General features: G+C 41.2%; 2 protein-coding genes across 6 annotated transcripts in view; one reads left to right on the forward strand and one right to left on the reverse strand.

Moving 5' to 3' along the window:
• The window catches only part of RARB (retinoic acid receptor beta), an 865,852-nt gene extending 861,050 nt beyond the window's left edge, over positions 1-4,802 (forward strand). For all 4 annotated transcript variants that reach the window (XM_016426470.2, XM_001369850.4, XM_007505179.3 and 1 more), the window contains 2 exons: positions 740-898; positions 3,334-4,802. In XM_016426470.2, the coding sequence (XP_016281956.1) occupies positions 740-898; positions 3,334-3,530 (356 nt within the window). In that variant the 3' untranslated portion in view covers positions 3,531-4,802. The remainder of the gene's footprint in view (positions 1-739; positions 899-3,333) is intronic.
• A 45-nt stretch (positions 4,803-4,847) lies between these two features.
• The window catches only part of TOP2B (DNA topoisomerase II beta), an 88,853-nt gene continuing 79,622 nt past the window's right edge, over positions 4,848-14,078 (reverse strand). For both annotated transcript variants that reach the window (XM_007505183.3, XM_007505182.3), the window contains exons 34-36: positions 11,395-11,517; positions 9,217-9,314; positions 4,848-5,334 (exon numbers count right to left, since the gene is read on the reverse strand). In XM_007505183.3, coding sequence (XP_007505245.1) covers positions 5,173-5,334; positions 9,217-9,314; positions 11,395-11,517 — 383 coding nt within the window. In that variant the 3' untranslated portion in view covers positions 4,848-5,172. The remainder of the gene's footprint in view (positions 5,335-9,216; positions 9,315-11,394; positions 11,518-14,078) is intronic.

Here is a 14,078-nt window from a genome sequence, read left to right on the forward strand (position 1 = left end):
CAGTCGGAGCAGGAGCATCCGGACTCTCGTTGGTTTGCTTCTCCCCTACGCTCCTTCTCCTCCTCAAAGATCCCGAAACGCTATTTGGTTGAGTCCTCCGGCCTTTTTCTTTTTTCATTCCATGTTGTGCCATTGTCGAGTGCTCTGTTGCCGGCTTGGTGAATTTCAGTGTGATATTAAATGAATCGTCGAGGAGGTGTGCCAAGCCCTTGAGCCCCTCGGCTCAGGGGTGCCCCGGTAGAGGGAGGCCTTGGCATTTCCAAGAAACTAGATCACAAATGGTTAAAGAAATAATAATGGCTTTAATGGAGGAGCTTCCTTCCTTAAAGCAGGCAGAGGTTTGTGGTCTCTTGGTTCCGTACTGCCATCTTCCGGCCAGTAGAGGTAGTCCACTTAAACCAGTTACCCCCTGGGAAGGAAGGAAGATTGGGGGAAGATACAGAAAAAGCAGAATTTGGCTTCCTTTCTGTGCTCTTTCATCCAATTTTCCGCTTGGCCCCTGCCTTCTGAAGGTAAAAAGGGCCTGCACCCCTGGATGTAGAGGGGCCAAGTTTCTGTTTGGGCTTTAAGAGGAGCGATCACGTAAAGCCAAGAGGGAGTGAACGTGGGAACTGATTTGGGGCGCTGTGGAGGAGATCCTGTAAACAATGGACACCCAGCTGGTTTGACCCCAGATGACTGAAATCAGAGCCTTGCCCCACTCCCTCCCCAATAACTACCCTTTCTTCCTGGTCTCCAGACCGTCAGGACCTTGAAGAACCAACAAAAGTGGATAAGCTACAAGAACCATTGCTGGAAGCCCTGAAGATTTACATCAGAAAGAGACGCCCCAACAAGCCTCACATGTTTCCAAAGATCCTTATGAAAATCACAGATCTCCGCAGCATTAGTGCAAAAGGTAGGGCATCGTAGGTTGCTTTTCTCTTGCAATAAGCCAGAACAGCCAGTTCTGTGACCATTCTAAAACCCCGAGCCTTCTCCTCAGGGTGACATAAAGCTGGCCCGGAGTCTCTTAAGCCCCGGCTTTGATGCTGTGGTCAGGCTCCTCTTCTCTGACAGAGGGTTCTTCTGGACTGCCTGTTGTATCCGCAGGTCCTGATGGGGAGCTCCCAGGCCAAAGAGGAAAGATAAGGATAAAAGAGAGAGGAAGAAGGGTGAGGACGCAGGCTCTCAGAGAACGGGGACTTTTGTTTAGCATCAGAGAACTGGTAAATGCTTATTGACCCAAGATGAAAAAAATGAAAATATTGTTTAAACATCTGTCAAGGCTGACCGATGGCACATCATTGCAACAGAACATTGAGAACACTAAAATTCAGAGAACTAGGCTGGAGAAATAAGAATCTGAAAGGAAAAAAAGAAAGATTCTTTGGTGTTCTGGAAGGAAGGTGCTTAATGTTATAACTTTCATGATAGCTAATAAACGGTCATTTGCAGAGTGCTTGAACATTTGCAAAGCAATTTGTTGCTCTTATCGCATTTGATCCTTATAGCAACTCTGTAAAGTGGGGTTATTTTTATCCCCATTTTACAGTAGAGGGCACTGAGGCAGTCCGGGGTGAAGGGCCTTGCTTGGGATCACACAGCTAGAAGGTGCCTGAGCCAGGAAGCAAACTTGTCTTCCTACCTTTGAGCCCATTCTCTGCCCCCATATTAATTCCCTTGTTTTGTCCATTTCTTTCTAGTTTTTCACACATTGTTCATGGAAAACCCATATATTCTTGGGCTAGAAAGAACCATTTTGCAGGTGAAGAGCTGAAGGCTAGAAAGGAGGAGTTTACAGTAAAAACACTTGATGGTGATTCTTCTTTCCCAGAACTCTCCCAAGGTTCCATAGCTGGTATGAATATGGTAGAACCAAAAAGCTGAGAGCCAAGAGTGGACCTGAACCCCCAAACAGATGGACTGCAAGTTGGGGTCCCTGGTACAGCTTTCATTTCTCCCTTGATTCATTTGACCATCTGTTCAGCAGTACTCTCTGTTCCAGGCTCATTTGTTTCTGGACACCCATAAACAGGAGAGAATAAATAGCATGTCCTCCTGGGTTTAGGGAAGTGCCTGGGGGCAGCAGGCTCATTACCTGCCTCAAGGGGCTGCTCTTCAGCTCATGGGAACCTTCTGGGTTGGACCAGGTACCACCTCATTAGGCAACACTTTTTCAGGTCTATGAAGTGGAAGTTTCCATGCCCAGGGTGAGACAGAACTTTTTTTATTCAGTTAACACCAAATTCTTCAGGGGGGAGATACCCCAAAGGAGATGAACCCATTCTGAGCTAATCCATAGATCTCTGTACCTAGAAGGATGAGTTCTTGGAAAGAAGAACCATTGTCAAGTGTTTCTACTGTAATCATTGTATCTGGGGCAAGGTGAAGCCTTGGGATTGATTCAGAGTGGGAGAGTCCTGGGTTTGAATCCTGGCTCTCCTGTTACCGTTTCACCTGAAGGAAAATCCCCACCTCCCCTGTAAGATGAAGGAGCTCCAAGGGCTCTGGAATCCACTCTGGGGTTACTCCATGGAAATGGGAATGAAGAACTCATCTCTAGGTCAGAATTCTTACATACATAAATGAACTACATGATTTCCCCCTTAAGGCCTATTATATGTTCCATTTGCTGGCTTCGTAATAAGAGAAAGTGGAGCAGTAAGGGCTGGATGGGGGCAGTGGCTTGCCCAGTCACCCAGCTGGGAGGCGTCTGAGATCAGACTTCCTGTCTCCTGGCTTGGCTCTTTATCCCCTGCACCACCCAGCTGCCCCTGGTCCTTTCTCTTTTAACACCTCTTTTTGGGTGCTGTTGGAAGTCCAGAGATCTAAAGTCTTGAGGGCAGGGTTGAGCATATCGCACACATCACTCTGGGTCAGACCTTCTACCTGTTTTTCTGAATTTATGTGGTTTGTAAGAATTAAGAAACTCTAAATAAGGGAACTGAAGTTGTGAAATTCCTGGGGTTAAGGCTGACACTTTGGGCAAGTTATTTATTTGACCATTTTCTGCCTTGTGTTGGCTTCTAAGTTGAGAAGCTCTACTAGTTATTGCCTCTCTTTAAAGAATAGGAAAAAAGCGCATTAAGTAGTGCACAAATCCTCCCCTACCACTCCAAAAGGAGGAGTCACTGCAGAGAATCATGTGTGCCATGCTTCTCGGGCCGTTTGCTCGTCATTCGCGGTCCCTTCACAGATGAGCTGGCATCTGCTGGCTCACATTTCCTGACCGGACTCTTCCCTGGCAGAATTGGGTAGGACAGAAGAGGGGTCCTCACGCTGGCCAGAGTGCCTGGACGATGGACACGGCTGAACGGTGTGACTTCAGCATATTTCTGTTTCTTTTCAAAGGTGCAGAACGTGTGATTACATTGAAGATGGAAATCCCCGGCTCAATGCCCCCCCTCATTCAGGAAATGCTGGAGAATTCCGAAGGACATGAACCCCTGACCCCAAGCTCCAGTGGCAATACAGCAGAGCACAGTCCTAGCATCTCACCCAGCTCCGTGGAGAACAGTGGGGTCGGCCAGTCCCCACTGGTGCAATAAGACATTTTTCAGTCACTTCTGACATTCCCCCTACCTTCTGTTCCCGGATTTAAAAAGCAAGAAAAAAAATTTTTTTTTTTACTGCTGCTTAGTTTTGGGACTGAAAAGATATATTAAAATTCAAGAAGGACCAAGAAGTTTTCATATGTACCAATATATAAATATATATATATACACATATATATACTCCTCACTGTTTGATTCCTAACTAGAAATACAGACTTAAAAATTTTTAAATCAGCCATTTCATGCAACCAGAAATTAGTTAACGGCTTCTGTTTTCTCTTCTCAACACTCAAGATTGCATGACAAGCCCAATTCCACCTGATTGAAACCCCGGCTAGAGTTTGAAGGACTTTGTCCATACAGACGGGTGGCTCCGCTCTTTCTCACCTGGATGTTTGGTGCTTCCCTGGTCTTGCAAACCCCACATAACCACGACACGGAGGTTGTGAAAAAATGAGGCGACTGGACACGCCCAGTTAAGAAGGACTAAAGAGACGCGGTCTGGCACTTGCAGACCGCTCCAGACCCCCCGGGTATCAGAGTAGCCTGGAACGTACATCCAGGGAAGAGAGGTCGAGAAGGTTTCGGGTGGAGTTTGTATGGAAACTTGTCCTTGCTCTCTTTTCAATGTCTCAAACTGCATCTTGGAATCCGTGTTGCCGCCCTCTACCCCCCCCCCCCCGACAACGGCGCCGCCCCAGCAGAACGGACTTGTGTGTCAGCGTCACTGCCATTGTCCCACTGTTCGTGTCACTTTAAATGAGAAGTGGTTTCTTACTTGTTTGCCGACAGAAGGACACCACTGAGGGAGAAGAGGGTCTCTGTCTTCACAGGAAAGAGCCTACGAGGCAGAAACGCTCTTCAGTGTTGGGGTATCTTTGTTTACCTGTTCACAAGCCTTTAGGGAAAGTCACTGGACAACAAGTAGGCTGGCCAACCACCTCTCCTTTGTGAGTCATGCCAGGGGTGGGGATTTTCCAACCTCCTTGATGTGAAGGAGCCATCACAAATTCCCAAAGGCCCGGGCAGAGAATCTGTCTCTTTTGGCTGTGATCGAGTGGTTAACAGAAAAAAGGGTCAGTTTCTTAGGTCTCATTTAAGCACTAGTGGATTTTTTTCCCCCAATATTTTAGGAAGTCTGTGACGTACCTTCACTGGCTCTGTTTGTACATTGAGATTGTTTAACAATGCTTTCTATGTTCATATAAACTGTTTACCTTTTTCCATGGAGTCTCCTGGCAAAGAATAAAATATATTTATTTTAAAGGTGTGTGGGAGCTTCAGTTTGAGCTTCATTAAAGAGACAGAAAACACAGTTCCATTTTTAATGTTTAAATTTCATTTCAAAAAGCAGGTCTTTAGTCTGCAACCATGACAATTAAAATGTGTGCTTGAGCACAGCAGCCTAGAACATCTCTACAAGCCAATCAGACAATACATGACATTTCAATGAGTAAAAAAGGGCATAAAACTGTATGTGTAAGAACAAAATGTTAAAAGGCCTACACACAATAATAAAAACCATCTATTACATCATCACAGTAAAATAAGCCAAATGTACAAAAGTCTGCGACAGAAAAGACAAAAGGACAACACAAGGTAGTCGCTGAAAATGTTTGAGTGCTCAGTGGGCACCTTAATTAAACATAGCAAAATCCACATCTTCATCAGATTCTGCAAAATATTTTACTTCTTTTCTGGCACGACCTGTACGAGGAAGAGAAGGTGGTTCAGGGGGAAAATCTGCCTGGAAGATGTCTCCATCTGAGTCCTGGTCAAAGGATGCCTTCTTGGATTTCTAGGAATTAAAATAAGAAAAGCTCTCAATTTAATGATCTGTGAAAAATGACTTCACATCCCATCTAACATTTAGAAGCATCCATGGCATCTAGAGTTTTTATTAAAAGGCAGAGAACTTTAAATTCAATGAAGAAAACAAATCATGTTTTCCTCTGAAAGCAACTCCCTGCTTCAGCTATCCCACAGACACTAGCTGGAGACATGTGCTGGCCTCTGGGAAGAGTTAGAACATGGTCACCGCCCACAATTCACTTTTAAAGGCCAACAAATGAAAAACCCCAAGCCAGCAACATCTATCAAACCCCTCCAATATCCCCATTGTTGTTGGGCAAAATGTAAATAGTGTAAGTCATGTTCTCATATGCAAAGAACTTACAATATATTTGGGAAATAAAACTTGCCCAGAGTAGTGAATTAAGACCTAGGACGTCCAAGTACCAAGCCAGAGGCAGCCAGGTAGCACAGTGTATATGGCAAGAGACTTAGAATTGGAAAGACTTGAGTTCAAATCCTGTCTTAGACAGTTCTATGACCCTGGCTAATTCACTTTCCCTCTATGTATCTCAGTTTCCTCATCATAAAACAGGGATAATGACAGTACCTACTTCACAGGGCCACTGTGAATATTAAATGTTGTAAAGTGCTTGGCAAACCTTAAATGGCTATATAAGTGCTGGCGATTATCATTATTAAGAAGATGATGACAACACATACCTATGTAAACCCTCTAACCACATCTCACAGATTCTTCTTCTTCCACCCCCTTGCCTTAAGCAGGTCTAGGTTCTTACACTGGGCTTGGGGAAGAAGCAAGTAGTCCTGCTGAGATACCTAAGGTACCATCACTAACAAGCACCTTACAAAATAAAGAATTCTCTGGCCCAGGAGGGAAGGTACCCTCACTACCTATTTCATTATTATTTCACTTTGGGCCCTTATAGAATGTAGGCTTTTGGAGAACCAGAGACTGTGCACATACCAGAAATAACGAAAATGAGCATAAAATAATTTATAATCAATTGCTAACTTGTGTGATTCTAACGCTTGAGTGCTAGAGTTGTCACTACGGGTTTCATGGACATGGTCCTCCACTTGCTCCTCTGCCAAATCAAAGTCAGACTCTTACAGGTCCATTCCAGCTGAGGGAGTCTGTGCGATAGGCAAACTGGGCCTTATGGGAGGGGAAAGTTTGGGTTAGATGGAAAGAACGAGTGTCCTCAGGTATGGGGAGTGCCAAAGTCTAGGCAGTAAAAATGAACATGGATGCATAAGAAGCAGGAGGAAACCTCCACTGACAGCTAGCAGTTCCTGTTATGCCCTGGTGAGAATTCAGATTGAATAAGTAGGAAGAGACAACATACCAGGACCCTGAAGAAAAAGAAAACGATGCCCTATAAGGCAAGAAGGAGCCATTTGACAAGATGAGTGACAAGCGAAAAAAAAGGTCTAACAAGATGAATGGTGTCCGGACTAACTTAAAGGTGGGGAGGCTGGTGTCAGCAAAGCTGTTTCAGATGGTGAATGCTGGGCTAAGTTGGTGGAAGTAAAAATGAAAAAGAAGGGATAAATCAAAGAAACAATTTTTTTGGAAGAACTACTTAGAACTGATGACCAACTAGGTGTATTGTTGGCATCTGGTTTGCTAACTAATGTGGCCACAAAGGGAATGTGTTAACAACATCTTACTGTAGTCTGGCTACCTCCAGAGACACTTAAGCCAGAATAAAGGTCTCAGGAATGGGTGCCTGGGCTCCTTGTAAAGGGACTGCAGAAATGATCTGCAAGATGGGGCAGTAGAGTTTCTTTCATATTCACTAGTTTTGTTCTTTCAAGAAGTGAGCACACCTTATAATGTGGATGGACTCACCACAGATTTCTCTGATATAGGTACAAATACAGGCTTACTTCTTCCTTCAAGGAAAAAGCAAGCGATGAAGAAAACAACAGAGATGAGCTCATAACACCCTAGAAATAAATTAACATGATCCATCTGTCCAATGCCAGGAAAAGGGGTTGGGAGGGTGGGGGGTGGAGAGGCATTTTCCTATCTTCTTTTGTGGTGATAAAAGACTCTAGGAGATGATGACCTTTTGAGCAGCTTGGGGGGGTGGGAAGTATAAATCATAAAACAAGACACTCTCTTTACTGTGGCAGAGGCTTTTGGGGGCTTGGGGTTTCCAGACTTCTTCTCCTGGAACTATCTTTTGGGACTTCAACCATTTCTAAGACCCTGGTAACTCGTTCTGGAACTCATTTTGTAACTCTTTTCTTGGCTGAACCTTACCCTGGCCCCTGGCATCCAAAGATCCACTGGAATGCCTGGAAAAACACACCTATTTCTGCTTTTCATATGCACATTTGTTAAAGATAAGAGCTGGTTAGGATTCTGTAGTCTCTTAGAGGTAAAATTCCCCATCCAAACACAGTAACTGCTAGCCTAGCATATCTGGTTCTGCTAAAAATCTCCCCAAAGTGAGGGATGTATATTTTAATCTTGTTGACTTGATCATCACACACACCTGTTTTTTAAGGAGAAACTTGAATATGTATTTGTAATTCATTTGATGCAATCTCTCAAGCCATGCTATCAACAGTATCCCAGGATTACAGTATCTATAAAACTATATGGATTATAGTCATGTTAACAGATCTGGTGGAGAAGGTTGGGCCCCTGGGAGAGCTAAAAATTTGTTAAATATTGTTAACAATATAAAGAACTTGAAGATGGAGATACTAGGGATGAAAACAGTTTCCTGGGAGTTCAGAAGAACAGTGATTCCTTTCTGGGTAGAAATGGAAAGTTGGGGGAAAAGCTGGAATTTTTTAGGGTTGGGGAATGGGGTTATGGCAAGTTCAGTGTTGAACATTGAGTTTGAGAGTATGTAAGGCCACTCAGAAAGCAAATGCCCTGTGGAAAAATGTAAACATAGACCTGAAGTGCATGGTGAAGTTAAGGCTGTAGAGAAAATCTATAAGTCATCAATACTACACAAGTTCTTCTAAAGATGTCAGTTTTGAAAGCAAAAAAACAAATAGTTAAGTACCAATGTATACACTACCAATTATATGAAGGGCATTATAAAACCAAAAATCAACAAGAGATGAGAAATTTTAATTGTTTTTTAATCTTAATAAAATATTTTGTGATTCTTCTCTTGTATATAAAAAAAGCACTTGATGTTACCCATCCATCTCTGTTGGAGTCCTTATTAAATAAGTAAAAGTTTTTTCAAAAAGCATTTCTTTACTTGTCACAAAGGAGGATATTTTTGTAACATACAAACAGGTGTATTGCAAAGGATAAGGGAGCCATACTCTGTCCCTAACTATGTGACTTTTCCCTGGGTCTCAGTTTCTTCATGTGGAATATAAGGGGTTGGATTAAATGATCTCTAAGATAGTCTTCTAGGCGAAGGAAATGGCAAAGCACTCCAGTAACTTTGCCATGAAAACCCCATGCTCAGCAATGGTGTGACATGGCCCACAGGGTCATGGAGTATTGACACAATTGAACAACAAGAAGATGCCTTTCTAGCTGTATGTCTTCCTGACTTCACAGAACCTACCTACCACCATAAGAGGGATAGTGTAGAAGAGGGCATTACTTCTATTCTAAATACATTTACCTTCAACATAGATGAAATATAAATTCAAAATGAGCAAATTATTTAATTCATGAAAATACTTTTACCCATTTAAAAGTTGCCAAGGAACCAAAAAATTCTCCTACCTCTAGTGATAGCAGCCTACTGTAGTGGCTAAGATCTGAACTGCCAACTGGACCACTTTGATTTCAGAAAAATAAACAGTCTAACAGTTTGAGTCAACCACTCACTGACAATCTTGAATAATAATATTCAATAATAAAGACATAGTTTACCTTGCCCGGTGTTGATTTGGCCGTTTTCCTCCCAGGATTGTATTCACCTTCATTTTCAGAGCCAGACACTTTCCGTTTTTTTGCGCCTCGGCCTTTACCTTAAAAGGGAAATCAGATTTTTTAAAATGTCATAAATGATGAATGCAAAAATTATTTGAATGTTCCTTCTACTTTGTTCTTAGTTGATACAAAAATATTTATCTTTAATTCTGAAAACTATAAAAATTATACTAAAATTTATTTGGATTTGTAAAAAGGTTTCTGTAGAGTGCTCCAAGCACTAGAACAGGCTGCCAAGGGACATTATGGAAGACTATTCCCAAGGTCACTGAATTAACATATAATTTTAAATTCTTTATGATATACCATATACCACAGTATCCTAATTACCACGGCTTCAATTCCATTCTCTTTGCTCTCCATTCCCTCTGTCTTCTCAAAGCTATAAATCCCTAAATTACCTGAAGTATTTCAAGAGGAGGGGGACAAGATTCCTTAAAAAAAAAATTAAGTGGTGTCTATATGAAGAATTGCTAAACATGCAGTAGAATGTGAACAAACATTTATAGGAAACTCCCTAAAATTGGTCTTGTGGTTCACATTAAACACTATGAGTAGTGAGTCAACTGAGATTGCTGATTGTTTGAAACTGTTAACCCTGTAACTAGCGGAGTAAATGCTAAAAATGTAAACTAATTTAGAGGCTGACAAACCAGCATTTTGATAGGAAAGTCTACTGCAGTGATGGAGAACCTTTTAGAGACTGAGTGCCCAAACTGTACCCTCATGCCTCATATGAAGCCCCCTGCCTTAACCCTGACAGGGGAGGGAGGAAGTGCTTCCATTGGGCTGCTGGGCAGAGGGGCGGGTGATGGGAGAAAGGTCCTCAGGTGCAGTGGAGAGGGAGCAGGGGAGTAGCCCCCTCTGGCACACATGCCATAGGTTTGCCCAACACGGGTCTACTGACATATATACTGACAAATCACCCATTAAGAAATTCTTTGGCTTGCCTTTGAAAAAGCACAGGCACTTAAAGTATAGGTCAAATCCCCTACAGTAAACTCCATTAAAATATCTTTCTACATTAACTAAAAGATTTCCAATTTGGCTAACTTTATTTTGAGTAATCATTAGTACAAACAAATAACTAAACTCAAGAGATTTCTGTAACAATTTTGATAGGTATCTTTTTTCTCCTCTAAACCTGAAAACAATTCAAAATACTTGCAAAAGCAAACAAAGAAACCCCCACTATCTAGTAATTTCCTTCTGGTGAATCTAAGTTTAAAACTAAAGTAGCTACTGTTGGAGCATAAAATTTCCCTGATTATCTATTAAAACAATGCTGGGGAGCAGGGCCTGCCAAATCTCATCAAGGAAAAAAGGGGGACCAATGAGAGACAGAACAGGTACCAAATCCTATGTATGCTGTTCTCCACTAACCCCTATCTTGTTTATCATATGGAGTCACAGAAGACAGTGTGGTGTAGCAGCAACAAATACAATATAGCCCATGATATTCCTGAGTATAGCCCAAACAAAATTAAAATGTAATTGATAAATATTTAATAAAATAAAAATATAAGAAAACATAAACTATCACAATTTAAAACTAAGTCAATATAAGGTCACAGAGTAGCCCCTGTCTCTATTTAAGTTTGACACAAATGATAAAGTGTAAATGGGAAAAGTGTAGGAGGAAGAGAAAGCATGGTTCAGCAACCAACAAGCTTTCTGACTCCCAGCAAGTCTCTTAGGCTTTGTGGATCTGTTTCCTCATTGTTTCATTTGTAAAGTGAAGGGATGATCAGATGATTTCTTAAAGTTTTTTTTTTTCCAAAATTACATTTCTATCATATGACTATAAATAAATATGGGAAGGAAAACACTTAAAAATTAATATATTTCCCTCCCTTTAAATCTATAATCCATTTGTAGAAATAAAAGGGTAGGGGGCAGTTGGGTGGCTCAGTGGATTGAGAACCAGGCCTAGAGACAGTAAGTCCTGAGTTCAAATCTGGATCAGACACTGCCCAGCTGTGTGACCCTGGGCAAGTCACTTAAACCCCCTTCCTAACCCTTACCACTCCTCTGCCTTAGAACCAATACATAGTATTGATTCTAAGATGGAAGGTAAGGGTTTAAAAAAAAAATAAATGAAAATAAAATAATGCAGACCTTTTGGTGGTGTTGTCTTCTTTGGAATGCCAAATTCTGAATCTGAGTCAGAGTTTGTAGTTTCTACTTTCTTCTGTTTCGGGAGTCTCTTGGGCTTAGGTGGTACATCAGAAGATAGCTTTGCTGTTAACCCAAATTAGGTTGGTTATTAATTCAGTATAGTAATTTATTAAGAAGTGAGAAATTCTATTGGTATGATATATGCTACTTATATGTAAAGATCAAATAGAAAACTTCCTTAAAATACTATTTACATAATAAAATAATCTCTCTTTATTGAGAGTCAATTCAAAGGCAGCTTCTCTGAGTATGACAATATGCTTTTTATGCCTCTCATCTTCCCCAAAGTATATGTAAAAAAATTTAACACTAGATTTTTAAAAGTTTTACTTCCAAAATCTCTCCCTTCCAAAGACAAGCAATTTGGTATATAACATAAATATGCAGTCTTCCAAACATATTTCCATATTAGCCATATTGCCAAAGAAAACACAGACCAGAAAGGAAAAAAAAAATTAAAAGTATGCTTTCTATCAGTTCTTTCTCTGAATATGAATAGCATTTTTCATTGTAAGTTCTTGGTAATTTTCTTAGATCACTATATAGCTAAGAATGCCTAAGCCATTCACAATTGGTTGGTCATTATACAATAATGCTGTTATTATGTACAATGTTCTCCTGGTTCTGCTCACTTTCACTTTGCATCAGGTTCAGATAAGTCTACCCAGGTTTTTCTGAAACCTTCCTGCTCATCATTTCTTATAGCATAATATTTCATTACAATCATATACTACAACTTGTTCAACCATCCCCCAGTTGATGGACATGCCCTCAGTTTCCAATCCTTTGCCACCTCAAAAATAGCTGCCATACATATTTTTGTTTATATAGGTTCTTTTCCTTTTTCTCTGGTCTCTTTGAGATACAGATCTAGTAGTAGTATTGCTAGGACAAAAGATATTCTGTATAATAGCCCGTTGGAATCCTGCCTATCTTTTCTCTAAATTTATTGAAATAACCTTCCACCAAAGTCCTTGGTAGTTGTTGGGCTATGCCCAGAATTCCTCCCAATCTTTATGATCATAGCTTCTCTGAATTCCCACCATTTTCATTTTCCCAACCACACTCTCTTTATTGGTCAAAACCAAACCCCAAACAGTTGTTACTTCTTGTTCTCTAAAGCTGAGTTAATTAGAGGCACCTCCTCTAATCTGGACCTCATGGTCAGAGTTCTACTGAACAGAAAAGGGAAAAAATAAGAGGGATTCCTGAGGGAGTTAAAGAAGGTGGAGAAAGGTGCTCTGAGGTCTCTAGGCACAGCTCATTGAACAGGAGGTCTGGGTCATAGAAAGGGCCTTAAGGGTCTAGTAGTTCTCTCCTATCAGAAAAGATAAAACCAAGGGATAGATTACTTCTTGCTAAAGGAAATCAGGGAAGACCTCTAAGAAGAGTTGGGGCCTAAAATGAGAAGACAAAGAATTTCAATAGATACAGATGGTAAAGAAGTGAATACTGAATGTGGGAGACAGCATAAACCAAAGTGAGAATGGCTAGGATAAATTCAGAAATGGAAGGTAATCATTTATCATCTTCTTTACACTCCCTCAGCTACCTCCCTCATTTAGGCACTTCATCTCTTGCCTAGACAACTGCATTGGCTTCTTCATATGTTTCCCACCTTCTAATCTCTCCTCTATCTAATCCATCCTCCACATAGGTCTGTTCATGTCACTGACTCTTGAAAAATGTAATAGTTTCCTTCTGCTGTGGGGACACAATTCTATTTTGTGGGAATGGCCCAGAGAGCCCTCAAGACTTGACTTGAGATTTTTCTGATGGATTTTACATGATTCTTCCTCACAGTATCCATGACAGACAAACTGGCCTACTGGCTGCTCCCCAAACTCAGTACTCTACCTCCCTCATGTAGGCCTTGCCCAAGTTGACTCCCACCCCTTCCTTTAAAGCACAGAAAGCCTTTCTGGATTCCTCTGTGGTTCTTAATGATCTTTCCTCTTCAATTATCTTGTATGTACTTCTCTATAGAAGATTGTGTTCCCTCAGTTGAATGGGAGCTCCCTGAAAGTAAGGGTTTTTTCTTTTCTATGAAAGGAATTGAATGAATCCCTGCTGCACAAAGTCCCAAGGGAGAGGAGTCAAAGATAAGACTGAAAAGGTTGACTAAAGTCACATAATTGAATGACTTGAATACCAGGCTAAGGATTTGGACTTGAACCCGTTGGCAGTAGAAACCAACAAAATTTGAGAAGGGTAACAAGGCAGAATTATATAAGAGGAAGGTTATTATGTCAGTGGTCTATAATCTAACTGAAATAAGGGTAAAATAGAATCAGAGAAACCAGTGAAGATTATGTTAATAACTATAAAAGATAAAAGACTAAAAGGTGCTGCACTAGGAGGATATCAACAGGAGAATGTGGAAACGCTGCTGAGAGACACTGGGAAGGCAGTCTGGATTGAACTCTGGAACTGATAGATAGAGGAGATAAGGACTCAATGAGGGTCCTGGTGTTCTGTGCCTCATTGACAAAGAGAAGGAAGCCTTCTCTCCAGAGCTCATGTTGAGCTCAAATTATCACTGGGACATAGCAATGAAGATGTCCAATGGTCATTGGGGAACAATAATTGGCAAAGAGTCTGCATATACTGAATTTTTCTCTATA

Source organism: Monodelphis domestica, chromosome 5 (assembly GCF_027887165.1).
Source record: "Monodelphis domestica isolate mMonDom1 chromosome 5, mMonDom1.pri, whole genome shotgun sequence".
NCBI lineage: Eukaryota > Metazoa > Chordata > Mammalia > Didelphimorphia > Didelphidae > Monodelphis > Monodelphis domestica.